The following is a 27,644-nucleotide window of genomic DNA, read 5'->3' on the forward strand; positions in this document are numbered from 1 at the left end:
ACAGATCATGTAAGGCTTTATCATCATGCTTTGGCAGCTTTGTTTTAAAACAAAAACTCACCTATTTAGAAACTACTTGGATAGTCTCCCTTTAGTTGTAAAACAAACCAACCAACCAACCAAAATCATAGGAAGCATGTAATACTGTCCTGTAAACCACCAGCTACTTATGGAATTTTACACAGTAAAATGATTTTCCTTTGTTTCAGTTGCTCTGTTTCACAAAAGCTTAACAAGAAGACTGCAGTAGCTGGAATTAGTCAGATCTTAACCTTAAAATGTTGAAGCCCTAGTTTAAAAAAAAAAAAGTAAATCAAACTAAGCTTAAAGAAAGACGTCTGTACACTAGATTTTTTTCCCCACAACTTTGTGAATGACTGCAGCAGGAAAACAATCTAATTTAAAATGCACAAGGAAACATAATTTTGATACTTACAGTTCAATTTCTACTACGCCTTTCAAGCATCCCTGCTTTACAAAGAGACCAACCTACAAAATTAATTATATGTCATTATTGCAAAATAACAGTGTATTAAAATGTAATCTCTTTAAAAAATATGTACTTTTATAATAGTTGCTGTAATGGGATTCTCTATGAAAATTTAGGATTACAACCTAAAATTTATTTTGGCTGTGTACTAACTAAAGAAAGATACTATTATCTTCCTTATCAACCAGCAGTGATAAAGTTTCCTCCACAGGTTAACTATTTCTGATCAGCTGTAGCCTCCAAAACCGAACAAATTTATAATCAGCAGATTGACAGAAAGAAGAAAGTTCTCATGAATTCAGGTCACAAAAACAGTATCAATGAAACACATTGCCAAATACCTGTGCCAATAAAACTGCCAATTCTAACAGTACAAAATTATATAAACATGAAAAACCAATAAAAATATCAACACATAGTATTTTCATGCACTCAATTTCCATATTTACATTTGCTTGAGTCTAAGCTGCAACCAGAGAATATGTACAACTATTTAGGTACCCAGATTCATTGCTCCAAAGATCTACTGAAATATATTTAATCCAACCAGAATAGCAACAAAAGCAAGGACAAAACGTTAACATTTTACAATAAAAACATTTTACTGTAATGGCAACACATGATCTCAACAAAATTGAGACTAGTCAAACAACCCAAAATAATCACACTTCCATTTAAGTCAAAGTCGGTGGCTCCATAGTTTTAGATAATTTCTCAGGCACATAACAGGTATATTATTTCTGCAAGCTCTATATACCTGGAAATTTTAGACCTTCTAAAAAAATTGTTTCCCCTTTAGTTGTTATTTTTGATCAAATGTTACTTATCAACCTCTTGCCTGCTCCAGGTCCCAGTACAATTCAAATGTTTCCGTTTCATAACTCAGCCAAGTCAAGAAGTAGTCAAGAGAAAAGTCCTTTGCCTGGCCAGGTTAGTCTACAATTTAGACACCTTGCACTTCACAAAAATAAAGCAAATCAAGAAAGACAATCTTTTCCCTCCTCCTCTGGTAGATAACGCTTTTAATGAAATGAGATTAAACATGAAAAAAAAAAAATCACAAAGTTCATAGTTACCTTATCAGCTCGCCCTATGAAAGAAGGTTTTCCAGCCAGTCCCAAGCAGATGGCACATATAATGCTTGACTTCCCTGTTCCATTAGCACCCACAATCATGTTCAGATTGGGTCCTGGATGTACTTCACAGGTATCATATATTCTGAAACATACAATCGTTATTTTTGAACCTTATATAAACACTATATCACCTTAAAAAAAATTACCTTAAAACTACTCTGATTATATGACAGTTAAGGTTATCAAATTTGACCAAATCCTAACATTTTTGTAAGATAATCTCAGTCAAAACTACAATAAAACACTGTGGAATACATTCCTACCAACCAAAGTATTCTACAGATTCAGACTTCATCAGGTTACAAAGGACTGTAAGGTCATCTTGTCCAACCCCCCTGCAGTGAGAAGGGAAACGCCCAACTAGATCAGGATGCCCAGGGCCACATATCTCAATGTCTCCAGAGACGTGCCTCAAGCATGTCTCTGGGTATCCTGTTCCAGTATTTTACCACTCTCATTGTAAAGAACTTCCTCCCTGCATCAAACATAAATCTACCCTGCTCCAGTTTAAAACCACTGCCCCTTGTCCTATCACTACATAGTCTTCTAAATAGTCCTTCCCCAGCCTTCCTGTAAGTCCACTTCAGATATTGAAAACTAGTTACAAGGTCTCCCCAGAGCCTTCTCTTCTTCAAGCTGAACAGCCACAATTCTTTCAGCCTGTCTGTGTAAGAGAGGTGCTCCAGCTTTCTGATTGATTTGGTGGTCCTCCTTCTGGACCTGTTCCAGCAGGTCCATGTCTTGTGTTGGCGGACCCAGAGCTGGACACAGTACTTCAAGTGATGTCTCACCAGAGCAGAGCGGCAGAATCACCTCTCTTTTTGTGATGCAGCCCAAGACATGATTTGCCTTCTGGGCTCCAAGTGCACATTGTTGGCTCATGTCCAGCTTCTTGTTCACCAGTACCCCCCAAGTATTTTTCAACAGGGCTGCTCTCTTATCATCTCCCAGCCTGTACTGAACAATTTTCTTCAAGACAAATATATATCTATATACATATATATATATAGATATATAAATATAGATACGTATAAAAATAAAATATACATAACAAATTACATCCATCCACATAATGACAATTTATACTGACTTTATTAGGGCATCATGCTATTTCATGTACTAAAAAAAAGAGAGAAAATTGAGTTCAGTCAAGTATGTACCATTTAATTCTATCTGCCCGAAGCACCACAGTCACAGGAGATTCCACTCATACAACCTATACAACCTACTTCGGTCTTAAACTCTGCAAGAAGTCTGTGGAAGAACATATTGATACACCCTGCACTAGGTTTCTTGAGTAATGAGAACCTAAAACATTAGCCTGGTATCAGTGATTTATTTTTTCATACATTTTATTATGCATCTTTCACCACGTGTATCCTGCATGCCTACTGCAATAGTAACTACAGAAAGAAACCAAGCCCTAACACGCAAATTCAAGACAAAACATTAGTATTGCCAGGATCAATAACACCCCAAATCATTCAGTGTTCTGTTCCTCCACTTTACCAGAGAAGAAACTGAGACACTAAGACCAAAGAAGAAACATAAACGAGTTAATAAGACAATAACACAATCCACGTACTTCAGGGAGGATACGTGAACCCTTAATGCTGAAGCTTAACCTACTATGAAGCTTCATTCGATATTTTTAGCATGACCCATGAACTATGCTACTCAGACCTATTTTCAAGATTGACATGCAACTGTCAGCACAGCAGCTAGAAGAAAAAGGTCTAAAGCTTCTGCTAGTAACTACAATAGCTCTAAACAAATAGTATTCCCAATGCACAGACGCTGGGGAAAGCACATGCAAAAGACACAACCACAGATACTTCATTTTAATGGCTCCCAAGGCCTGCCCTCGCTGACCTATGCGCAGCTCCTGCACTCTCTCCTCCTCCACTGCTTGACAATTAACTAAGAGAAGAAACGCACGCAGAGGCTGACATGGATTACAGGAGTCACTGCCTTAGGGAAAGCCGGCCGACACAACCACCACTGGTCAACGCCTCCCCACAGAACCGACAACTACACCAAGAACCTGTGGGACTTGTAACTCAAAGAGCAGGGCCCCTCCCCTCTCTGAGCAATGCATCACCTTCCAGGAAAAAAAAAGCTTCACGCGGTCCCTCTTCCAGCCTCGGTATCCAAGGCCTTATTATGGCCCCCTATTAATCAAGAGTGGTCTCCTCGTTCCGTGCACGACCGTGGGGAGTGACCACAGCGAGAGCGTCCATGGCTCGCCAGCTTGCTGCTCCAGGTTTGGCCCTCCTGGCTTAACCGCCAGCTCCCCAGTCCCGCATCGGCCCGCAGGCTCCCCGAGACCAATGGCGGCCGCTGGGCCGCCGCCACCTGGGAGAAAAAAACGCCCGCCACTCACTCACAGAAAGTTCTCCATAGAGATCCTGACAATGGAGCCCTCGACGAAGCGTGGTCGCGCCGCAGAGTTCTTCACAGCCCGCTGGTGGCCGCCAGTGCCGAGCTGAGAAGCTCTCAATTTCCTTTTCCCCATTGTTGCCGCCGCCATCTTCCTGCCCTCCGCCCTCTCTCAACCCCCAAGGTAGGGACACGCCCCGCGCCTCGCTCTCATTAGCGGGCGGCAAAGGGCGGGCAGGAGAAGAGCGCGCTCATTGGGCTACAGGGTGGCACTAAGCTGCGATCAGTTTTTCGCCGGCTGCAGCGCGCCGTCTTCCGTGTCGGGGCATGAGGCAGCAGTGGGGTGGTGTGGTCGTGCTCCCTGGCGCTCGGGTTAGCCGCGTAGCCTAACGGGCGTGAAGTGCAGCCTGGACCCGGCCCGGCCGACGAGAGGAATCTCTTCCCGCCTCGCAAGCCGCAAATCCTGGCGGGATGCTGCGGGAAAAAAATAGGCCCCGGTGTCTGCGCCGCGTCCCCGGAGGCGGTGCCCCTAGTGCTGACCCGTCAGGGAAGAGGCCAAGGCACCTCTCTAGCTTGCGTCTCGGAGGCCCAGTCTAGAGCGCGTTGGGCAGGCTCGGGGGGTGCAGGCTTCGAGGCCTGCCCGCTGTCACCGGTCGCTACCGCGAGGCTTTCGCCACGAGGTGGCAGCACAGCCGAGCATTTGGGCGGCCCGCGCCTTGTGGATGCCCCCGTCCTTCACGGAGACAGGCTTCGGGGCCAAGGAGTAAGATCTCGTTTCCATATTCCAGCAGCTGTCTCATTTTGTTTGCTTTTTCTTATTTTTTATCAAAGCAAAAGGAGAAACGTGTTTCACCTGTGTTACTTCTGACAACAGGAAGTCTGTAGGAAGATGTCCTTTAAAAATTACCCTGGAAGAATGCATGTGTGTATAATTTCGGCACATTGACTGCTGCAGATGCTTTCATTTTTGTCTTTCAGACCAATGGTTCCTGCTGGAGCACAAGGCCTCATATCTAGGCAAAGCTGCAAGGAGGGAGCAGCAGACTGATTGAAACTGGTGAAAGACAGAAGTAAGAAACTGCTTGTGCTTAAGTGGAATTATGTAAAGGAATTGACACATAACTAGAATGATTTTTTCCTAGAAAGTTTACAAAGAAAACAGTATTTTCCCAATATGAGCTGGATACTTGACATGTATCCAGTACTTGACTTGCAAGGCCACCTATACCTAGGGACTGTTACCAGTAACACCCCTGCAAAGACTGAGACTGCTGTGAGACATCATAACAGCATCTTTGAGGATGGTTGTAGCAGAACTGGGACCAATGAGGAAAAAGTTATTTAAGGCAGGTTGCTTCTTTGAGGGAAGTTTATATGAGGGAAGTATGAGAACAATGAAAATGTTGCTCTTGATAAAGGGGAAAAAATGGAAGATTTAAGATCCATTAAAATTTCTTGTCCAAAATGAGTGCAGATGTACACACATGGTAATGAAACTGATCTGCACACCCAAACAAGCTCACAAAGACATCAGACAGCTACTTTGGATAACTCACTGGACACTTTACCAAGTCTAGTGTCCAGAAGATTTGGTGTACAAGAATAAAGCAGCATAGAAATGCACCCTATATGGTATGGGGAAAGGCGAAGGGTAATAAAATCGAGAGAATGTAGTTCATAAGATTTGCAATAATATCTTTGTAGCAGCTGTGTAATAGAGTGCAAAATTATATCATTGTAAATTTACAACACTTGTGTCTATTAGTTAAAATATTGGTTGGTTTATTAGTTAGTAATTTTTTACTTAATAAAAATTGTAGTCTCCTAAATTAGGTATGTCTCAATCTCACAGACCAAAAGGGTAGTTTGACCCGTTGAGTGACACTGAATTCCAGCCAAAAGAGAAGGAGGTGGTAGATTAAGGAACCATTTCAACATATTCCTACTAGATACCACTGAAGATACTTGTTTTTCCCAGAATTTGTTAGCATATAAATTCTAGAGCAGAGCAGTAAGATTATTTTAAAAGTTCTATTTTATTAGGAAGTTATAATAATTTCAAAATAAAACCTTACATACAAACACATAAAATCTTTAAAATTAACAAGTTGTTTGAATTGAATTACCTATTAATATAAATGCAAGGCACTTATGGTTGGGTAAAATATACATACATTCTCTGTGAGTGTACAAACTGATTTATTAAAATATCCCCAAGCAAACATGACTTGTATGCCAGATATTTGCAAACTGTTTCATTTCCTATAGTTCAAAATGTCAGCAACTTGCACTGAATTATAGTGGAACATAAAAAGTGAATTAGTTATTGGCAAGGATGACAAATATATTTGTTACAGCAAAAGAATACAAAAACACAAAAATTGCCAGAAGAGTATTGAGTCTCCCAGGGAGATTTGTCATCATGAATGCACTTAACATGTAAGTTGTTATTACTAGCTAGAACTTCTTTCTTTATAATTTCAAAATAGTCTTAACTTCCTTAACAAAAATCCATTCTGTACCCAACACAAAACATTCACTGAATGCAGATTAAGACAACACAATATTGAATTTTAACTGTGCACCTTTACTTTTCTCTTTTTACCTATATATCAGAAAGGTTAAAAAAAATGCCTTAAAATTAATGATCTGTGCCTTTATATAATAACTGATACAGCATGCAAAAGAGAAAAAATATTTTTAAAGGAGAGTCTAAAAAGCCCTGAGTCATTAATTTCATTGCAAAGGTGAGGAACATGAGTGCTCTGAGTTCTTCCTATATTGGTGCATAATCAAACCAGTCCAGGATTTACTTCAAAAATATTTTAAAATAGGCACTTTGTGCAGTTTCTCACATACAAACCTTCATTCCTTCCAGCGGGACTGTATTTAATACTCAATTTCATTTAAGCTGTCAGGATAACCTGATGACAGTTGAATTTCTTCCACTTCTAGAATACAAAGAAGGGGGGGATAATTCAATTACTTTTGTTTTAATTGTACATAAGAATGCATAGGACAAACTGTAGCCATCATGCCAGACTGAGCACTTTTACTTGTCCAGATTCTGAAAATGGTCTTGCATCTTATTAGGAAAAATGCTGCACTAACACAGCAAAAAGTCTAATTACAAAAATCACTGTGAGTTGCTAGGTGTCTCCTAAGAGAAACAAAGGATGTTTAAACTTACCTAAACATGATCCTGCCTGGAACAGAATATCATCAATAGCAGTGTCACTTCTGATTGACACACCACGGATTGCCTCAAAAATAATCTGTGAAGGTAAGACACAGCTTTTTATGAATCCTACATGAGAAAGAACTAAAACAAAACAAACAAACAAAAAACCCCAAAACAACAACAACAAAACCTCATGCAGTCTGTTCAAGGATCTAGTGTGCCCTGAAAGTCTGCTTATTGGAAAGAAACTTCTGTGCTTCATCAGTGGACTGACTGCCCTGGTCAGAGAAACTGCATTTTGCTATACCCAAGGAGGCAAACTTGTTCTCACAATATTTTTCAAGAAACTGCTGTGGGCTATAGACCACTGAAAAAATTTCTCTAGTGATGAGGCATCTTGGTTTTCAGTCCAAATGTGTTGTTTTGTGTTGCCTGTGTACAGGCAAGACTCAAGGGGAAAAAGAAGCATGTCAACAATATTATGCTGTGGTCCTACTAATGAAGCTAAACTTGCTTTTCAGTAAAAGCTTTCTTAGTTTTTTGTTGGTTTTGGTGGGGTGGGTTTGTTTGTTTGTGGGGGTTTTGTTGTTGTGTTGTTTTGGGTTTTTTTCTATCCCTAATTAATTTCCAGAGTCTTACAGCAAAGTGATTAAAAAACCCACACAGTATCTTTGGTTAGGGATCAGTGCAGTTTTATGCCCAGTGCTATTTCTGTCAACAGCAATGTCTGCTTCCTCTGATAGAAAAACTGAAGCAGGCTTTGTCTCTGGCAACATTGAAAAGATGGCACTCTAGAAACTAAAGGCAGAGCTCTGGCTTCACATCATCCCCTTCCTTTGGTGCCACCTCAGAAATAACACCCTGCAAGAAGCAGACATTTTATCACAGCTTAGTGGTTATGTAAAATCTAAACAGGGCTTCAGACAGCTGAAAGAAAAGAAATTGCACAGGTGATCCAAATAAAAAAAAAACCAAACCACCACAACTGACAGGAAATTATGAGAAAACAGCATTAAATTACATTCAAATATATATGTATTTTTTTCAAACTTGCAACATGTTCATGTCTCTAGTAATTTTCTCCCTACCTCCATTTGTAAGATATTACATGTTCAGCACGTTCAGGTGTCCATTCAATGCTACCAACTTCTAAACATTAATTAATTTTTTTTAATACTACCAAAAGCTTGCATTCTAGCACACAGTTCAGTTCAATATTCCATTTTGACTGCTTTTGTTTTTTCTTACCTGGTATTTTCTGTCACTTTCATATTCTATCAGTCCCCTTAGCCATGAGATGCTTTGTTCCCCTGTCCTCCTCCACAAAGGAATCTCTTCATCATCACCTTCCTTTTTTAGATAAACACTTAATAATCCAGTCCCAGCTCCATACATGTGATAGAAAAATGTCAAACACTGTTTTCCAGAGGTTCCTCTTAGTGATCTTGAAACTAGGTATGCTCTCTGTCCATAGACCATGTTGGATGCCTCTATATACATGTAGTACCCTTAAAAGCATGTACAAACAAATATTATCAAAGTAGAATACATTCTCCCAGCATGTTCATTATGCTTAACATACTCATTATATAAAAATGTACGATTTAAACTATTTTGAGATTTTTATGTTTTAGACTTATGAATTGTAAACATGTGCAATACTGTAATAATTGTGTAGTGCAATAAACACTAATACTTGTGAATGCTAATATAAGAACACTTAGAAGTTTGTTTATATCTGATGAAATACATAGCAACAGAAAGGGATAAAAAGCAAGCAAAAAATCGTAATTTTTTTAAACCAGGCATTGGAATTCAGAGACAGCTGCATGTACACCTCAGGGTACAGTTTAGCCAGTTGCTGGAGCTGATGTTATTAACAAAGTAAATTAATTTCAATGTCTCTTTTAAATTACATATGACATGAATAATATTTGTGAACAAGTTTTGAAGACACAAGTAGGAAATCTAGACCCTCTAGAATTCATGACTGAATGAAACACTGTCATCAATTCTAATCTGTGGAAAAATTATTTATTAATTAGTGGCAGGCAAATTAAACCAAATCCAGCACTCAGTTATTTCCAACTGAAGCAAATTGAGATGTGTCAGAAGACTGAGGAGCATCTCCACATCCGATCTACTGCATATGGCAACTGTTCTTTGTCTTGAAATGCACGCTTGGCCTGCAGGCTGTTAACTCACATCTTACAGCAGCTCTTCAAGAAGTCTCACTGCTCTCTTCTTGTGGTGTTGGAGAAAACAAGCTGTTCTTCTGACACCACAAGTCCTGGTGGTGGAATTTTACTCAGATGGAGAGGAGATTTCTAAGGATCATAAGGCAGGAAAAGCAGAGGGTGGCAAGAGCAGCTCATGTACACTCAGGGTGTCTCTCAATACTATCCTATTATGAATCCTACTATCTACACCAACCCCTGCTGAACACATCCCTTTTAACCTGGGTTGTAGTTTGGTGGTGAACAGCAGTAAAGAGAAAGGGTGAAAAAGAAGATTATCTATAGCAGTAGGCCTGTAAAGGAAAGATAATTTAGTACAGTGTGTTGGAATTCCCATGGCTACTTATGCCAAACCTAGCTGCAAGTGATTTTGAGCTGGTGGTGTTGAGTCTGGAGAACAGGAGGCTGAGGGGAGACTTCCTCACTCTCTACAACTACCTGGAGTTTGGAGCAAGAAGGGGGCCAGCCTCTGCTCCTTGATGACAAGTGACAGGACTAGAGGAAATGGTTGCAAGCTGCACCAGGGGAGGTTTAGGCTGCGTATTAGGAACTACTTATTCACTGAAAGAGTTATCAAACATCGGAACAGTCTGCCCAGGGCAGTGGTGGAGTCACCATCCCTGGGGGTGCTAAGTGGCGTGTGGACCTGGCACTTACGGACATGGTTTAGCGTTGACCCTTCAGTACTGGGTCAAAGGTTGGACTATATGATCTTCAAGATCTCTTCCAACCAGATGTATTCTGTGATTCTGTGATTTTGATGTTCCCATGCTTAAAAGTTTCATGAGTTGAAAATCAAAAGCTACAGCTCATACAGTATAATAAAATAACTTGCCTTTAATTCTGAGGCTTGAATCATTACAAACTTGTTGGAAATTCACTCTAATGTCATCTAATTTTTAAATATAAAAGGGACAAGAATTTCAGTGTTCCCTTTTGAAAGACATTCCATGGTACAATGGTATCATGATTGGGAAAATAATCTTGATTTCTAGGCAGCCTACCTTTTCCACTTAGATAACTTAGGCATCAGATTTCTTCAGAATACAGCCATATGTTGCAGCCACTGTTCTGAGGTCAGCTGCTGGATGCATGCAGAGTGCATGATTCCTTAGCTGACCAATTCCTTAGCACGCTGCACAGAGCAAAACAATAACATTCCATGTGTGCCAAGAACAATATCCTCACATTGGCACCCTTTGATTGGAACATGCTGCAGAATCCACCTCCTTGACATGCTGGCACCACTTATTGGGAAAAGATTTTAGCTTTTATGTGTGGCTGGGTTTTACTGGTTAAGGGATTGATAACAAAGAGTATAAAAAACAGTTTGAGCAATAGTTATCTTGGGTTAGGGACTTAGGTAGGAATGGCTTGGGTTAGGGCTGCTAGGGACTTCTGCTTCTGTTAGTTTGCCACTTCTTCTGGCAAGGACTTCGGTGTAGGGATGCTGCAAGGGATATGCTTGGGACTTCTGTTAGCTGCTTCATCTCTTAAGGGCTTCTGAGACCTCTTCAGTAAGTGGGACTCTGAGACTCTGTAATGCTAGAGATTCTACAATGCATCAATAAAGGACTTCTGGGAGGACGTCTGAGATTCTCTGCTGAATTTCTGGAATCTCATTGCTATACAACAACAGGGTTCGTGCCTCATTCATCACCCAATGGCCCCCAAACTGGGAGAGAAAAACAACAGAGGGGAAAGGCAGATTTTGCTGAATGTGCACAGAACCATCTTTTTAGATAAACAAGAAACAATACAGAATCATATAATAGTAGGGGTTGGAAGGAACCTCTGGAGATCATCTAGTCAAAGTTGCGAATGTATATATACTTAGATCAGGTTGCACAGGAACATGCCCAGGTGGCTTTTGAAAGTTTCCAGAAAAGGAGACTCCACCACCTCTCTGGGAAGCCTGTTCCAGTGCTCCTTCAGCCACAAAGATTCCTTATGTTCAAGTGAAACCTCCTGTGTTCTAGTTTGTACGTGCTGCCCTTTGTACTGTCACTGGGAACCATCCCCATGCCCTTGACCTCTGCATTTTAGATATTGGATTCACTCCTGTAGTTCCCTGTTTCTCTTAAATTGGGTAGTCTACCACTCTCTTAAACTGGATAGCCTACAACTGGACACAATACTCCATGTGTGGCCTCACCAAGGCACAGTAAAGTGGGAGGAAAACCTCCCTTGATGTGCTGGCTACACTCTTCTTAATGCACTCCAGAATATTACTGGCCTTCTTGGCCAGAAGGGCACATTGCTGGCTCACAGTGAACTTGTCTACCAGGACTCCAAAGTCCTTCTCTGCAGAGCCACTTTCCAGCAGGTCAGCGTCTGACCTGTACTGACACATGTAAGTTATTCCTCCCCAGATGCAAGACTCTACACTTGCCCTTGTTGAACTTCATGAGGTTCACCTCTGCCCAACTCTCCAGCTTGTCAAGGTCTTGCTGAATAGTGGCAGGATCTTCTGCTGTGTCAGGCACTCCTCCAAGTTTTGCATCATCAGCAAACTTGGTTGTTGATGAACAAGACCAGACCCAGTACTAACCGCTGGGGAACATCACTAGTTACAGGTCTCCAACAGGACTCTGCACCATTGATCATGACCCTCTGAGCTCTGTTGTTTAACCGGTTCACAATCCATCTCTTCTAACCCATGCTTCCTGAGCTTGCCTATGAGGATACTGTGGGATAGAGTGTCAGAAGCCTTGCTAAAGTCAAGTATGGCATGAACATTGCTATTTTGAACCCACCCCCTGATTCCTTCAGTTTAATGCTTGCCTCACCAAGCTGGCTAGCCTGCTGCAAAAGATTCTCTTACCTCTTTGAGACAGTTATATTCCATCCCTCCCTAACAGATTACAATAATGAACCATTGTCATAAAAATCTAAACCATGACAGCTCCAACCACGTGGCCAAGAGCCAATATTCATTATGCATCTACTTCTGACAGCCCCCCTTTCCTTTTACTGCTACATGAAGAAAAGGTGGGTACCAATGTTTGTCACTTGGACCCCCAAGAGCTCTATAGTCTTTCTTGATTCTGCCCAGGTTCTGGCACACAGTGTCATTCATGCCAATATGGAAGAGTGAGTGTGAGCAGTAGTCAGCATCCTTAATGAGCTGTGTGTCCCTCTCAGCAATGTCTCAGACCTTAGCTCCCAGGAGGCAGTAGACATCTTGTGACTCCCTGTCAGGTCAGCAGATGACAAAACATTTGTTATTGTTAGATGCTAACTAGAAAAGCTGCCTTGCTAACTAGAAAACAGTTTTCCAGCTAACCACTGTGAAGGAGGGCAGATCCAAATGCCTCAAAAAAGCCTTTTTAAACCTATGTAAGCTCAAGTTCACAAGCCTTATACTGAAGTCAGTGCTGCTGTTACTCATGTCCTTTTCTACAGGAACTGAGCACCAAACGGAGTGACACAGTTTATCATTTCAAAACTCACAGAGTGTGCAGTAATTCTGTCCCCTGTATGGAGGCAATTCCTGCATGCTCACTCATGCTAACGGGGATGCCACTTAAATACTTTAAATCACACAAGTGAGGTTGTAGAGCATATTTTCCAGACAACATGTGTGCGGGACCTCTTTCATTATCCATATTTTCTTCAAGGTTTGAAAAGGGAGATGTTGATGCAGAAGAGCTACCCAGCTATTTGTTAGCCTTTTAGTTTCAGCAAATCATAGAATGGTTTGGGTTAGAAGGGACCTTAAGATCATATAGTTCTAGCCCTCCACCCATGGCAGGGACACCTTCACCTAGATCAGGTGCTCAAATCCCCATCCAGTCTGGCCTTGAACACTTCCAGGGAGGGGGCATCCACAGCTTATCTGGGCAGGCCTGTTCCAGTGACTCACCACCCTCACAGTAAATAATTCCTTCCTAATATCTAATCTGAATCTACTCTTTCTTTTCAGTTTGGAACTATTACCCCTTCTCCTATCATTATGTCCCCTGATAAAAAGTTCCTCCCCAGCCTTCCTGTAGGCCCCCTTTAAGTACTAGAAGCCCTCTATAAGATCTTCCCTGAGCCTTGCCATATCCCACCTAATGGGGTGGGGGGAGTGACTCAAATTCACAAATCCCCTTGGTGTAGAATAAGGTGAAAAACTACTCAAGATCTGTACACAAACATCAACTTTACTGGGAGATTTCTATAGAACAAATACTCTGTAAGTGCTGGCACTCTCACAACTGTTATCTGCCTAAGCTATGCAGCTTTACGAGAACTGAAGGTAAGCCTTTTGGTACATAAAACCTTTGAGAGAGAAGAGGGGAGGGGGAGGGGGTGTGGAGAAAAAGAGAGTGAGAGAGAGAGACACAGAGAGTCCTGGATCCAGCACCATACCTACTGACAAGAGTGTTCAGTGCAGAGAGAGTTCCCACACTGACTTGTACGTGCCTCTATTTGTAGGAGCCAGTTCCTGGAGTGGTTGAGGCAACAGTACTTTTTCATGACATGGCAAAACAAGAGAAGTGACCATACTCTTTTCCTTGTGATTTCATGGAGTGTTTGAGACTCCAGTGCCAGTACTTTTCAGGATATGGCAAGTTAACAGAAGGGATACTAGACCCCTTCCATTTTGTTCTTCTTTTGGGGCAATGTCCAAGTTCACCATACAGCTGTTTTGGGTTTGTCCCTTGCAAGCCTTCTCTTTGCCAGGATGGACAACCCCAACTCTTTCAGCCTGTCCTTATATGAGAGGTGCTCCAGACTTCTGATCATCTTCATGCCTTCTCTGAACTCACTCAAGCAGATTCATGTTTTTCTTACACTGTGGGCCCCAGAGCTGACCACAGTACTCCAGGTGTGAATATTTGTATAAACTAGGGGCTTGGAAAAAGGTTTTTTTCCAAGGTCTGGAGAGTCATCCTGTCCTTTTTTTCTCCCAAAAGAAAGGGCTACTTTAGGACATACGACCAAATTACCTCCTTGGTCTGCAGATAATTCAGATTAAACATCACACTCTGAAAATGATTCATGGATCCCTAGGAAACGTGTTTACTTCATTTGATTAATAACTCCTCTGAATATAACAGTAAAAACTTTCTCTGTGATTTGGGTATCATTTAAAAGTATTTTTGACAAGCTATCAATCTCTGTTCTCAAAGTTCAATGTGGATCTTGACTCACCTACCCCAGTAGTGTGGTCTCCTTTTGGTCCAGTGTAAGAAGTGGGAGTTGGACCCCTTCTCCTGTGCCAACTCCCACGACCTCTCCTCTTCTGGATAAACATACACTCATCTTTTTCAAAAGTACACTCTCCAGGATTGGGCAACAATACATCTATAAGAAGAATACATTGTTTAAAACTGCATATATATTAGGCAGATTTGTGGAGAGATTACACATGTAATGTATTGCTTTAACTCACCACCAAAATCACTTTTTATCTACCTAGCAATATTTAGAGTAGTCACAATCTTATAAAAGTTACCTTCCAAATTATGTCCAGAATATAATTTAATTTTCTTCCCTAGTCTATATCACTAATGTGTACTAATACTCTTTAAAACATCTTGTACAGTTTACTATCTCATCATAGCTCTTACTCTACAGTGGGTTCTACCAGTATCATTTTCTTCACTACTCTGGGAGGAGAGGGGAGTAGAGGAAAAAGGAAAGGGAAAGGGAAAGGGAAAGGGAAAGGGAAAGGGAAAGGGAAAGGGAAAGGGAAAGGGAAAGGGAAAGGGAAAGGGAAAGGGAAAGGGGAAGGGAAAGAGAAGGGGAAGGGGAAGGGGAAAGGGAAGGGGAAGGGGAAGGGGAAGGAGAAGGGGAAAGGGAAGGGCAAGGGGAAGGGGAAGGGGAAAGGGAAGGGCAAGGGGAAGCGGAAGGGGAAGGGGAAGGGGAAGGGGAAGCGGAAGGGGAAGGGGAAGGGGAGGGGGAGGGGGAAGGGGAAGGGGAAGGGGAAGGGGAAGGGGAAGGGGAAGGGGAAGGGGAAGGGGAAGGGGAAGGGGAAGGGGAAGGGGAGGAGGAAGGGGAAGGAAAAAACCCACATGTGGTCTTACCAGCAGCCTGGCAGCTTCCAAGCTGCAATGATATATCATCCAGTGCCACAAGTCCACAGTCCCAGAAGCTTTTACACCAGCTGACAAAGACAACCTGCAATGCATGAATGAAGTTTCAGGTAACTAACAAAAGCTGACACTGTTAAGAGTCTGAAACTTTAGATTTTTTCCTAATATTTTTTTATATCCACAGAACAGAAATTATTAATCCCCTTTGTTCTGGCACATGTTAATACTGCCAGTGGCTGAAATTTCAAATCCAGTTGCATTTAGATATATGTTGTCATTCAACAGAAAATGTGTACTCACTTTCACATGGAAAGGATGTAGCTCTGTATGTAGTTTCTATTTTATTATGAGCATGCATGTTTTTTAGTATTTGACAAAACATGACTCACTGAGGCTGTTATGGGTTTTTCCCCTCCCAAAATAACATGAACAGTGCAGACATCCTCATGTAACTTACTCCTACAACCAGAAGCTTTTCTCCATGCAAAAATCAATTTAAAAGTGTAATGAAGAATGATGGCCATGAGATGGCTGTGGCAAAAACAAAGAACAATGGAGATGAGGTGAAACTACTGCATAAACTGGAATTGTTCAGAAATAACACAAGTCCATGATATCACAGGGCAGGGAGCGGGAAATGCTAAGCACCATTCACAGTCTTCATCTGTGTTTGTTAAGATTAAGAGTAGTGATCAAGATGTTTTATTTGACTGCACATTAGTTCTGCCATGGAAAATACAAGTGATACGACAAATTAAAATGTAAATAAACTCTAAAGTTCACATCTGCTCTTCTCCCAAGGATGACACAGATCTGTCTGAAGACACAATGAGATTTAATTTGCAAAAATACCGTTGGCAATTTTCTTTGACTAACAACAGCAAACCTTCAGTCTGACCATTGGGGTTATGACCACAACTTGGGAGGAGCTTTTCAAAGAAATTATTTTGTGATGAGGTCTGAGCTAGTGACCGAAGAAGCATGAGTGTCACTTAATATTCTGGAACAACTGTAAACACCTCAGCTACATATTTGAGGTTAAATGCTGACAGATTCATGAAGATACAAAAAAGTTCTTAAAACTAATTTATCACTTTATTCATCCTTTGTTAACAGGCTCAGTAATATCTCCAATATAGTAATTGTACCATATTTTGCTAGACTGCTTTGCTCTTTAGTTTATTTGCCCATCTGCTTATAAAACAGCTGGGCACATTTGAAGAATTTACGCATTATGCTATCCAATGTGGAGCAGTTTTCACAACCACTTTCCATTCAATGCTACTAAACCTGGTAATGTGGATTACCTGTCTTGTAAACTGTTACACATGTGGACTTGAGGAGTGCCCATCCACAGTATGCATAACTGCTCAGTGTATAGTGGCCTAAAATTGGCCCATTTTTAATCCTTTTTTCCTGTTTTTCCCCCCTTCCATAGTGCTCTGTCTTAGCTTTAAGGCTTAACAGGTCAAAAATTCTTTCCTACACCTTTAAGTTCATTCTTGAGAAGCAAGCACAATCTATTAAAAATTATAGCATCTCTTGGAATAAAGAATAAGTATTGATGTTGGGTGGACGTCATTCACCAAAATTTTAATAAATGCATTCTGGTGACCATTTGTAACAAACTAAAGACATATAGTTCTAAACCCAAGAATCTTCAGAAAACCACACATGAAAGGGTGAGGTCAGTCCTCAGATGTGAAAAAACATTTCCACACTGTGGAATCATGTTGTAAGTGATGTTTTCCTATTGACATCACTGGGAGCAGGACCAAGGTCTTTGTTCTTAAATTGCAATAATTTATTCCATATAAGGTATGTAATTACCCATCAGATCCTGCAGAAAACCCTCCATTTTAAAAACATCACAATAATTGTTGGTCTCTCAAAGACCATTGAATAAGTAGCCTTTGTACAAGGGACTGATCTGTTTCAGTGACACATAAATTTGTTCAGCTTTATAATCTGTAACTTTAGCATTACTAATTCTTCACTTGCTTTTTGTGGTGTTGAATGATGTGCTACCATGAGCAGACTTCATAATTGCACAGGGATGGAGAATCTTGTGCTGGGAATGTGACGTTTCCAGTATTAGCTACAGTAAATGTACTGAAATTGTTCATTACCCACTTGGCTTATTTTGTTGTCATATTCTTGATTTACTTTTAAGCAGTAAGAGAGTACACATTTTTATTCACATGTGAAATTTATTCACTCTTCTTTAGTCCTAAATGTCTTTTTTTTGTCATAAAGGGCCATCTTTGACTGCTTGAACTTTACTTACCAAATTTGTATCAATTTGGATTTACTCAGGTACTCATTTCCATTCTATGTCAGTTCTCTGAATCCTCAATAGAACTAACCTCACAATGCTTTGCATTTGTTCTTCTTTTTCTCAATGAAAATACTTCCTAGGCAAATACATCCAAAACTAATTTTAGGAAGTTATTGATTAGGGTCGTCTTTGTGCTCAGCTCACATTTTCTTCATAAAACATGACAGATGAACAACATAATAATGGTTTCAAACTAGTTAACAAATCTTCCTGGATTTGCCATGCTATCTTGGAGGCTAAATTAAAAACATTATCCAAAGCAGGCCGTTGTTGCCTCTGTTACTGAAAGATAAAACATATTTTCTCCTCATGTCTCTTTTTGCTCCAAAAATAGGACACAGCCAGGGCAATAGTTTCCTGCCAAATCATTGCTCCAGATTCTGTAAGGTGGTTTATCTATTTTCAAGGGCATAATCAGTGTTCCCAGCCAGCATCCTCAAAGTACCAATAATCAGTTCTTAGCATTTGTCCTGGATTGTATCAGTAATGAGCAGTGTCAGAGTTTCACGTCTCCCATGACATGTTAGGTTGTGCTATTGACATTGAGTGAAGTAGAAGGGACTTTGTATCTCTGCAAAAAGGTAAGAATTAAAACATATCGCATGCATATGAAGTTTACCTACATTTTTGGAGGAGAAGAAAGTCTAGGACATGTGCAGTCAGGTACTTCCATCAAGAAGTGTAAGGAAAGACTAATAGTGAAACTTGTAAAAGCTGGATGGAAGACAGAAGAAAAGGAGAGAAGATGCTCTCAGACTCCTGCGGGTTCTTTGTACTTTCTTTCCTACTTGTTTATCCCAGAAAATATAGCTCTTGCTTAGAGAGTCAGTGTAGACACAAAACTCAGTCGTTCACTTAGCCAATGGCATCCTGTCTTGTATTAGAAACACTGTGGTACGCAGGAACAAGGAGGTGATGTTCCCCTCTACTCAGCACCGGTGAGGCCACACCCATGTTCGGTTCTGGGCGCCTCATTACAGGAAGGACACTGAGGTGCTGGAGCATGTCACAGAATCACAGAATTAACCAGGTTGGAAAAGACCTTTGAGATCGTCAAGTCCAACCTAGCAACCAGCACCATCTAACCAACTAAACCATGGCACTAAGTTCCCCATCCAGTCTTCTTTTAAACACTTCCAGGGACAGTGACTCCACCACCTCCCTGGGCAGCCCATTCCAATGGGCAATCACTCTCTCTGTGAAGAATTTCATCCTAACATCCAGCCTAAACCTCCCCTGGCACAGCTTGAGACTGTGTCCTCTTGCTCTGCTGCTGGTTGCCTGGGAGAAGAGATCAACCCCCACCTGCCTACAACCTCCCCTCAGGTAGTTGTGGACAGAAATAAGATCTCCCCTTAGCCTCCTTTTCTCCAGGCTGAACACCCCCAGCTCCCTCAGCCTCTCCTCATAGGGTTTGTGCTCCAGACCCCTCACCAGCTTCGTTGCCCTTCTCTGGACATGTTCCAGCCACTCAACATCTTTCTTGAATTGAGGATCCCAGAACTGGACACAGTACTCAAGGTGTGGCCTAACCAGTGCTGAGTACAGGGGACAGAATGACTTCCCTGCTCCTGCTGGCCACGTTATTCCTGATACAGGCCAGGATGCCATTGGCCTTCTTGGCCACCTGGGCACACTGCTGGCTCATGTTCAGCCGGCTGTCAACCAGTACCCCCAGGTCCCTTTCCACTTGACTGCTCTCCAGTCACTCTGTCCCCAGCCTGTAGCACTGCATGGGGTTCTTGTGGCCAGTGTGTAGAATGTGTCCAGAGAGGGCAAGGGCTTGTGAAAGGCCTGGAGCACACGACCTACAAGGAATGTCTGAGGGAGCTGGGGTTGTTCAGTCTAGAGAAGAGGAGGCTGAAGGGAGACCTCATTGCTCTCTACAACTGCCTGAAGAGAGGTTGGAATGAGGAGGGGGCAGCCACTTCTTGATGACAAGCAACAGGACTAGAGGAAATGGTTTCCAGCTGCACCAGGGGAGGTTTAGGATGGATATTAGTAAACACTTCTTCACTGAAAGGCTTATAAAGCATTGGAATGGTCTGCTCAGCACAGTGGTGGAGCCACCACCCCTGGATGTGTTTAAGCAGCGTGTGGACCTGGCACTTAGGGACGTGGTTTAGTGCTGACCCTTCAGTGCTGGATCAAGGGTTGGACTGGATGATCTTTGAGGTCTCTTATTCTGTGATTCTGTATTCTGTTATTAGGTTCAAATTGTTAAAGAAATGCAGTCATAGTGGAGTCTGGGGTGGTTTGGGTTTTTTTGAGAAACAACTGTTGTAATTTCCATACAGTGACACAAAACTCAGTATCACGAAATCCAAAAATAATCTGTGCACCTGACAGAAAAGTGTGACATGACATGAAGAAGCAGTCAAGATGTTTTCACAAAACAGAGAGGCTGACTTTTCAGTCAGTTACAGTACCACACAGTACGTGGAAACAGGAGAATCATTCTGATTGCCCCAGGGCTATTTGATATAAACATTATCAATGTAGCACAAATTAGTTTAATTAAACCAGATTTTAAATGACTTGTTTTTCTTTGGATTAAACAGTCAGAAACTCATTATCAAGAACACAAGCTATTAAGCCAAAATTAAAATGTCTGCAAGCCTCTGCCGTTTGAAATAAATTAATTTAAAATGGCACCCAACAGGCAAGTTCAATTTCTTGCCATGTAAATACAATGAGCTTCTCTAAGAAAAAATATTATTTAAAAAATATTATGAAAGCTTCTGCATAAGTAATTGGATAACACTGGTAATAAGCTTGTGACATTTGAACAAATATGTTTGAAAGTCTTTCCTGTTCAAGGGCAAACGGGTTGCAGAAACAATAAGAAACGTGAAGCTATAGAACAACCTAGGGCCACAGGCTGTTAAATGCTACACTTGTATTCCCTGGATTGACCTGTCTGGTAGAAAAGGCATCCTGCACAGGACACCACCAGCCTCAGCTGTCTCCCAGGCTCCTCTCAGATTTCCATGTTTGCTGTTGTAGCTTTATCCTTTTTTCAGTGGAATAGTTTCCTTGGTATCCATAACAAAAAAAACCCTATAAATCTGCAGCTTATTCCAACTTCCTTAGGTTTTGTACCTTATTGTGGGAGGACTGATCAAGGGAATGTTACTGGGTGCTCCAAAATCCCCTTCCCCCACCTCAATCATCGGAAGTTTGAATGGGGCAAGACAAAGGCACGAAACTGCCGTCCAAGGTGCGAGATTGCCTTTCCCTTCCCCTGGGGACAGGTAACAGGCGCTCATTCTGCCCGCGGGGCGGAGGTCCCTCACAGGTATTTACCCATGGGGGGAGCCACCTGTCATTTGGAAGCAGGGTGGGCTCGGTTCTTCACGCCCAGTATACACTGGCACTGGACACATTGTCTAGGAAATCCTTAAATAGAATGACCAGAAACCAGTCAGGGCTCTCATTTTGGCTCATCTTGGACTCGCTCTGGATCGTGACAAAATTGGAGAAACCAGCACTGGGACCTGGCTTCTCCTCAGACGTGCCTGCAGCTGCAGTGATCCTGCCTGCCGTAAAACTGCGGCTTTTCCTGCACTGTTCAGACAGTGCTACTGCGCAAGTTTTCCCTCGTGGCAGCCGTGTCTATGGACACTTTGATTTTGGCGGCTCTCTTTTCCTTTGGATTTGTGCCACGTTATCCACAAATCGAATTATTAAACCTCCAGTTATGGAGCGTGCCACCAAAGAAAGACTTAGGGACCATTTCCAAATTCCTGCTCCATCCTCGTGAGTAAAACCGGCATTCTCACGCTTCCTTAGAGTCCTGGCTTGCCTCTGATTTTATAAGCGGGGTGAAGCTCTTTTGTGGCTTAGGCTTTTCCAATTTTCTGAATTCTCCTAATTGTGCTAAAGTTGCCCATAAGCATCCTGGTAGAATTTGTGACCGAATAGAACCTGTAAATAATTTAATCAGTTTTGTACATAATTTTGGGGTGGGCTTTTCCGGAAAAATAAAGATAACTATATTTTTACAATTCCTGCCTCATTAATTTAATTCCAATCAAAACAGGGAACAATACCAAAGAGCTCCTTCATTTGACACAAGTGGGGGGCTTCTAGAGGAGGAGATAATACGATGTCTGCTCTCCTTCACTTGATATCTGACTGAAGAACTTTATATTAGCAACTCAGTCACAGGATTCTAGGTCTTCATATATCTGAGACTGCTTTTTAGTTATTTACCTGTGACTTCAGTGGGCGAGTGGGAGACAAAAATCTCAGCAGCAAAGAGGAATGCTAGAATTTAATACTGAGCATCATCACAGTGATGATGTGAGAACAGAGGTCCAAAGACTTTCATATTAAGCTCTGTGAAGAAGGAGAGGTGATAATGGATGTTTAGGGAAAACAGTACAAGAAAATAATTAACCATAAATTTATTTGTGCTGTTAAATTATGTTCAGCCCACAGAGAGCTGAACAACTTGCTGAACTGGTCTCGTCTGTGCCACTATGTTTATAGTCATTGTGAGTTCTGTTTTCCATGAATTCTCCTAATCTCTTTAAATGCATGCATGCTATTGGCCTCCATAGCATCCTGCTGCAAAGGATTTCATTGCTTAGTCATTCTCAAAGAAGTCCTCCTTTTTGTTTGTTTTAAAACATGTAAATAGTGAAGTTCAGCACTTGAGTCACTTGATTTTGTTTACTTACAACTTCGAGTAAAATTACTTACGGAGGACAAGTGAAAGCAAACAGACAAAATCAAGGAAAGACAGTGAGTTAAAAAATGGCATCTAAGAGGAAGGAAAGTAAACTGAAAGAATAAAAATCCAAGAAATGCTGCCACAATTATTCTGATGGCAATATGGTGGGATGTTATGATGCCAGCTATGTTCCTGAGGATGCTTTTCAGCTCTTGTAGGAGCATTACAGTGCTAGATAGCAGTGCAAAGACTTGCATGAATGGATAAATGAGATGTTTGCTTTTGAAAACCTGAGCTTCAGAATGGTGAATCAAATCTATCAGAAATGAAGAGAATTGATGTAAGCAGACCCTTCATTTTAATGCACTCAAACCTTCATTTTAATCTAGGCATTTGGACTTGTTTGAAGTTGCATAAAAGAAATACCTTTCTGTGGTGGTATATATACACAAAACACACACACACAATATTAAAATGCAGATTCTTGTTCCACAGTGCATGTGAGCATCTCCAGGTTACATATGCCACACCTGAATTTTTCTTTCAGTTACTTCTGACATATTCCTGACATGCATTGGCTCAGAAGATCAGACTCAGTACATTCACACAGAAATACAGAATGTTAGGGGTTGGAAGAGACATCAAAAGATCATCTAGTCCAACCCCCCCTGCCAGAGCAGGATCACTTAGGGCAGGTGCATCCAGGCAGGTTTTGAATGTCTTCAGAGACATTCCACAATCTCTCAGCAGCCTGGTCCAGTGGTCTGTCAACCTCACAGTGAAAAAGTTTTTCCTTATGTTCACATGGAACATCCTGTGTTCCAGCTTGCACCCAGTGCTCTGTGTCCTGTCATTGGGCATCACAGAGAAGGGCCCGGCTCCATCCTCCCAACACTCTCCCTTTACATGTTTATAAACATTAATGAGGTCACCCCTCAGGCTCCCCCAAGCTAAAGAGACCAAGCTCCCTCAGCCTTTCCTCATAAGGCATGAATCAATTCATATCAGATCAAAAAAAGATCTCAGTATTTCAGACTCAGATTTTTATGCTGCTCTTTAAGAGGCTTATACAACAATGCATGAAGGGTTTTGTTTATTCTAATAATTTGCAGGATTTCAATTTTTTTTTTTTACTTCTCACATTTATTCCCTGGGCCCTACAGAATATAAAAACAACATGCTGTGTGTATAGGATCATAGGTACTTTTAATCAGCCTTCTCACTAGTATTATATAGCATATGTATTTGTAGACTGTACACATATACATATATGTACATATGTATAAACATTTATGACTTGCTTAGCTGGATGATACCCACTTAATTTTTTCAACATGGAAGTTTCAAAGTGTCACATTAAAGCCTGTTGGCAGCTTCATGTTTCCTGCTCACAGAACTCAAGCCAACAATCTGTTCCAGACTGCAATTAGCTAATTCAAAAAGAACTTGCAAAAAACATTACACAAACCAAAAGATGAAAATTTGTACCTTTTCATTGTCTTGATGCAAACAAATATGTTATCAAAACAAAACATAGCAGACAGATTTTATATAGTTGTCAAAGCCTTGTGCGTAGTATTCACTGTAGAAGAATAATGAAGGACTCAGGTATTTTAGAACAATTGTTTTCTGGCTGCAAAATCATTATGACCTTCAGGACTCCCTGGCCATGGCAGCATAATAACTGCCTCACTGACTTTACTGGCCATTAAGGAACAGCCAGGAGACTGTTTACTGTTTCCACAGGCACTGACCCAACGTACAAGTCCCACCCAGTAACTGAGAACCAGATGAGCCAAACCACTGTGTATGCCTACAACTTCCTATCTTCCAAGCTTAAACATGATACATCCCGCCAAAAAAAAAAAAGTATGACAGGCACATCAGCCACCACATCTGTATTAGAGGAAAGGTGGTAGGGTGGTAGCTCTATCTTATTTTGAGACAACTTCATTGCATTAAAAGCCTGCTTTACGCTTGCTTATAACATTGCCAAGATGCAAGGATTTCAGCTCAGACTTTCCATGCAGAGTCTTTGCTTCAGGCTTGTTTTGGAAGATTTAAGCCAAAAGAGTTCCATCATTTCTGAGAAGACTAGGGAAAAGGTTCTATTTTGCCCCTATTAAAGAAAAAAATAAAAGCTTGGGTACTCCTAGGCTTTGGAGTAGGAGCATGAAATGTGTCAGGGTTTGGTCTTTCTGCCAGAACTGTGATTTCTGTCAAGTTACTAGTTTTTTTTAAAACATAAGATTTGGAAGAACTAGGACAAGTAGGGTAAACGGACTGGGACACGGACAGAAATAGAGAGGGGCAAAATGAACTATTCACAACTGAGGAGTAAGGTGGGAACAGGAAGGAGTATGTGAGGTGTGCTACCTATGGGTCAAGAAAGATAAGACAAAGATGCATCACTGAAGAAGCAAGAGATCCAAGGACAAGTTAGAAGAGACAGAAAAAAAAGAGAGCTCAATCTTCAGTGATCTTGTTTTTTCATGTTTCTTACTGTCTCTTGCTCCAGAGTCTGAAATGTAACCCCTGACTTGCTGATTCCCACCACCCCTTGCTGTCAGGCAAAACATGCTCTGATGCACCTCCACCACTGGCCTACATTGAAGACAGACACCAAAAGGAGTGCTCTTTGCTAGCTATTTCCCTAAGTCCTAGGCAGACATCTCTATACAGATTAACTAACCTTTGTGTTCATATACATTTCCTTCTGCTGGCTTGGGAAAGAAGAAACAAACAAAATAAAGCATGAAAGAACTTTCCAGAAGCATTAAGTTTGAAGAGGTGGGCATGGAATTGCAAGGAGAAGCCAGAATCAGGTTCACTTTATAAAGTGATGGCTTATATACCCACACAGCTGTCACGGTAGGGCCATGACATGGCCCAGTACAAACCCAGACAGGCCTTAAGATGTCTAGACAAGATCCCTTTCTCTCCCCTCCTTCCTGCAGAAAAACAGGGCAACGCGGGAAAAAAACAAAGGGAACAGGACTCCTGCCTGTCTGGAAAACAAGATGTTTATCTGGGTAAGAGCACGTAAGCTGACCACTGTTCCCCCAGAAACAAGGTCTTTGTTTCTGCCTTTTATGGTTATGGCTTGGCAGAACACTTTCCATTGGGCAGCTACAAGTTAGCTTCAGTGCCCCACTGGACCACTTGATCTCTGGCAATTTGTATATATACAAGTGACTTGGTAGTCATCCTTGCCTTGCTCAAGCCTGCTGAAGCCTTGCTTCAAGCCTTGCTTCAAACCTTGCTTTCAAGCCTACTTGGACCCACCTTGTATAAGCTGCCTCAAGTTGCCCTGTCCTGCCCCAGGTGCCTGGTCCAGAGCCTGGGATAAAGCCATGAGCCATATACATGCAAGCCAGAGAAGCCACAAGCCTAGAAGCCGGATCTGCCTAGCCTACTTCCCCTTGCCACCAGAATCATGTTGTGCCTCAGTTTACCCAGGAACCAAGCAAGCACCCATCGCGAAGAGTGCTGTTAACTGCCCGCCGTCCGCTGAAGCCAGACCAGCCTGGGACCATGCGGTAATCTCTCCTTGCCGGCAATCTGCTGTGCCCGTGTTGTACAAGCGCGCCCCAAAGCTAGCGTAACAGCAGCAGCAGCATCCCATATGTGGGTAAAATAAGCTGTGAGTAATTAATTCACTGCCCTTTGGGTTTAAAGGTTCTTATTGAGCATCCCCCCATCATAATCGAGCGCTATCTGCTCTCGGGAATTTTCTCTTTCCAAATTATTGCTTCCTAGTTTGCACTGAATTGTTCGTATTTTGCCCGAAGACTGCATATTCCCTTTGTAAATATATATTACAACTGTACAACGATCCTATTTAATGAGTTTTGGCAATTTTCATTAATAAAATGTTAATATTTTTGTTAATACCCATTTGCCATATAGTTCATTATTGTTGTGAGGGTAATTAATTAATAATTTCCCCCTCAACCACAACAACAGCCATGATAAAAACCATAAAACCTTTATACAAAATTCAGCATATTGTAGTTTGTGCTTGATTTACTATCACAGAATCATTATGGTTAGAAAAGATCACCAAGCCCAACCATTATCTAACTCTACTAGGGCCACTACTACACCATATCCTTGAACACTGTATCTTGACAGCTTTGAAATACAGCCAGGGATGGTGATTCAACCACTTTCCTCGGCAGTCTGTTCCAGTCTTTGATAACCCTTCCAGTATAGACATTTTCCCTAATGTCTAACCTAAACCTCCCTTGGCATAATTTGATGTAATTTCCTCTTGTCCTCCTTGTGCCTTGTGAGAAGAGACCAGCATCCACCTCTCTACAAGCTCCTTTCAGGTGGTTGTAGAGAATGATAAACCTCCTTTTCTTCAGACTAAGCAACCTCATGGCACTTGGTGCCATGGTCTAGTTGATTGCTTAGGGCTGGGTGATAGGTTGGACTGGATGACCTTGGAGGTCTCTTCCAACCTGGTTGATTCTATGATTCTGTTTGCATCAGCTGCTACTCGTAAGACTTATTCTCAAGACCCTTCACCAGCTTCATTGACTTCTAACATACCAATGGCATCTACTACGCAGGCAAACCCACAACTTAATCCCTACTCGAAATGTAATTTATTCTTCTAATCTAGGAAAAAAAGAGAGTGTGAGACATTAGGTTTAAATCAAGGCTAGACAGAACTTCACATATACCCCTAAATACATAGTCATTTGGCTAAGGGATATCTGAATTTTGATACGCTGAACACATGCTGAGTTCTCTAAACGCCAATACATCTCATAGTTTGTGGTACTTGAGGAATGCGTCCTAAACAGCAACATTTTGCAACTTGTTTCTGTAAGAAAGAAGAATCCCTCCTCACAACACCTGAAGAACCCACGAAATGTTTTTGAAAAGTGCCAGAGGCCAACAAATACTCCCACTGCAGAGCATGGTGTTTCTTCCCCCTCCTTGCAGACCTTCAAGCTTAGGGGCAGCCAGGATATTCAGATGCTTAAAAAACCTACCACCTCCAAAGGTATAAACCCTTTTTAACAGGCATGCTCAGCTGTCATCACTAGTCATACAGGGTATTAGGCTATACAAGCTACTGAACCTTTTTAGAATAAAATACATAAAGAGGAGATGGTAAAGCCATGTTATATGCTTGCATTTTTAAACACTAACGTTTCATGATTAA

The 27,644-nt window shown here is 41.5% G+C and overlaps 2 protein-coding genes across 2 annotated transcripts in view; both read right to left on the bottom strand.

Annotated features, from left to right (window-relative positions):
• Positions 1 to 4,060, bottom strand: part of SMC5 (structural maintenance of chromosomes 5) — a 59,574-nt gene extending 55,514 nt beyond the window's left edge. The window contains exons 1-3 of the mRNA XM_054397470.1: positions 4,014 to 4,060; positions 1,567 to 1,708; positions 437 to 489 (exon numbers count right to left, since the gene is read on the bottom strand). Coding sequence (XP_054253445.1) covers positions 437 to 489; positions 1,567 to 1,708; positions 4,014 to 4,027 — 209 coding nt within the window. The 5' untranslated portion in view covers positions 4,028 to 4,060. The remainder of the gene's footprint in view (positions 1 to 436; positions 490 to 1,566; positions 1,709 to 4,013) is intronic.
• Positions 4,061 to 6,894: 2,834 nt separating this feature from the next.
• MAMDC2 (MAM domain containing 2) overlaps positions 6,895 to 27,644 on the bottom strand; it is a 70,587-nt gene continuing 49,837 nt past the window's right edge. The window contains exons 10-14 of the mRNA XM_054398013.1: positions 15,441 to 15,534; positions 14,566 to 14,718; positions 8,435 to 8,694; positions 7,196 to 7,280; positions 6,895 to 6,956 (exon numbers count right to left, since the gene is read on the bottom strand). Of these exons, the coding sequence (XP_054253988.1) occupies positions 6,895 to 6,956; positions 7,196 to 7,280; positions 8,435 to 8,694; positions 14,566 to 14,718; positions 15,441 to 15,534 (654 nt within the window). The remainder of the gene's footprint in view (positions 6,957 to 7,195; positions 7,281 to 8,434; positions 8,695 to 14,565; positions 14,719 to 15,440; positions 15,535 to 27,644) is intronic.

Source organism: Indicator indicator, chromosome Z (assembly GCF_027791375.1).
Source record: "Indicator indicator isolate 239-I01 chromosome Z, UM_Iind_1.1, whole genome shotgun sequence".
Lineage (NCBI taxonomy): Eukaryota > Metazoa > Chordata > Aves > Piciformes > Indicatoridae > Indicator > Indicator indicator.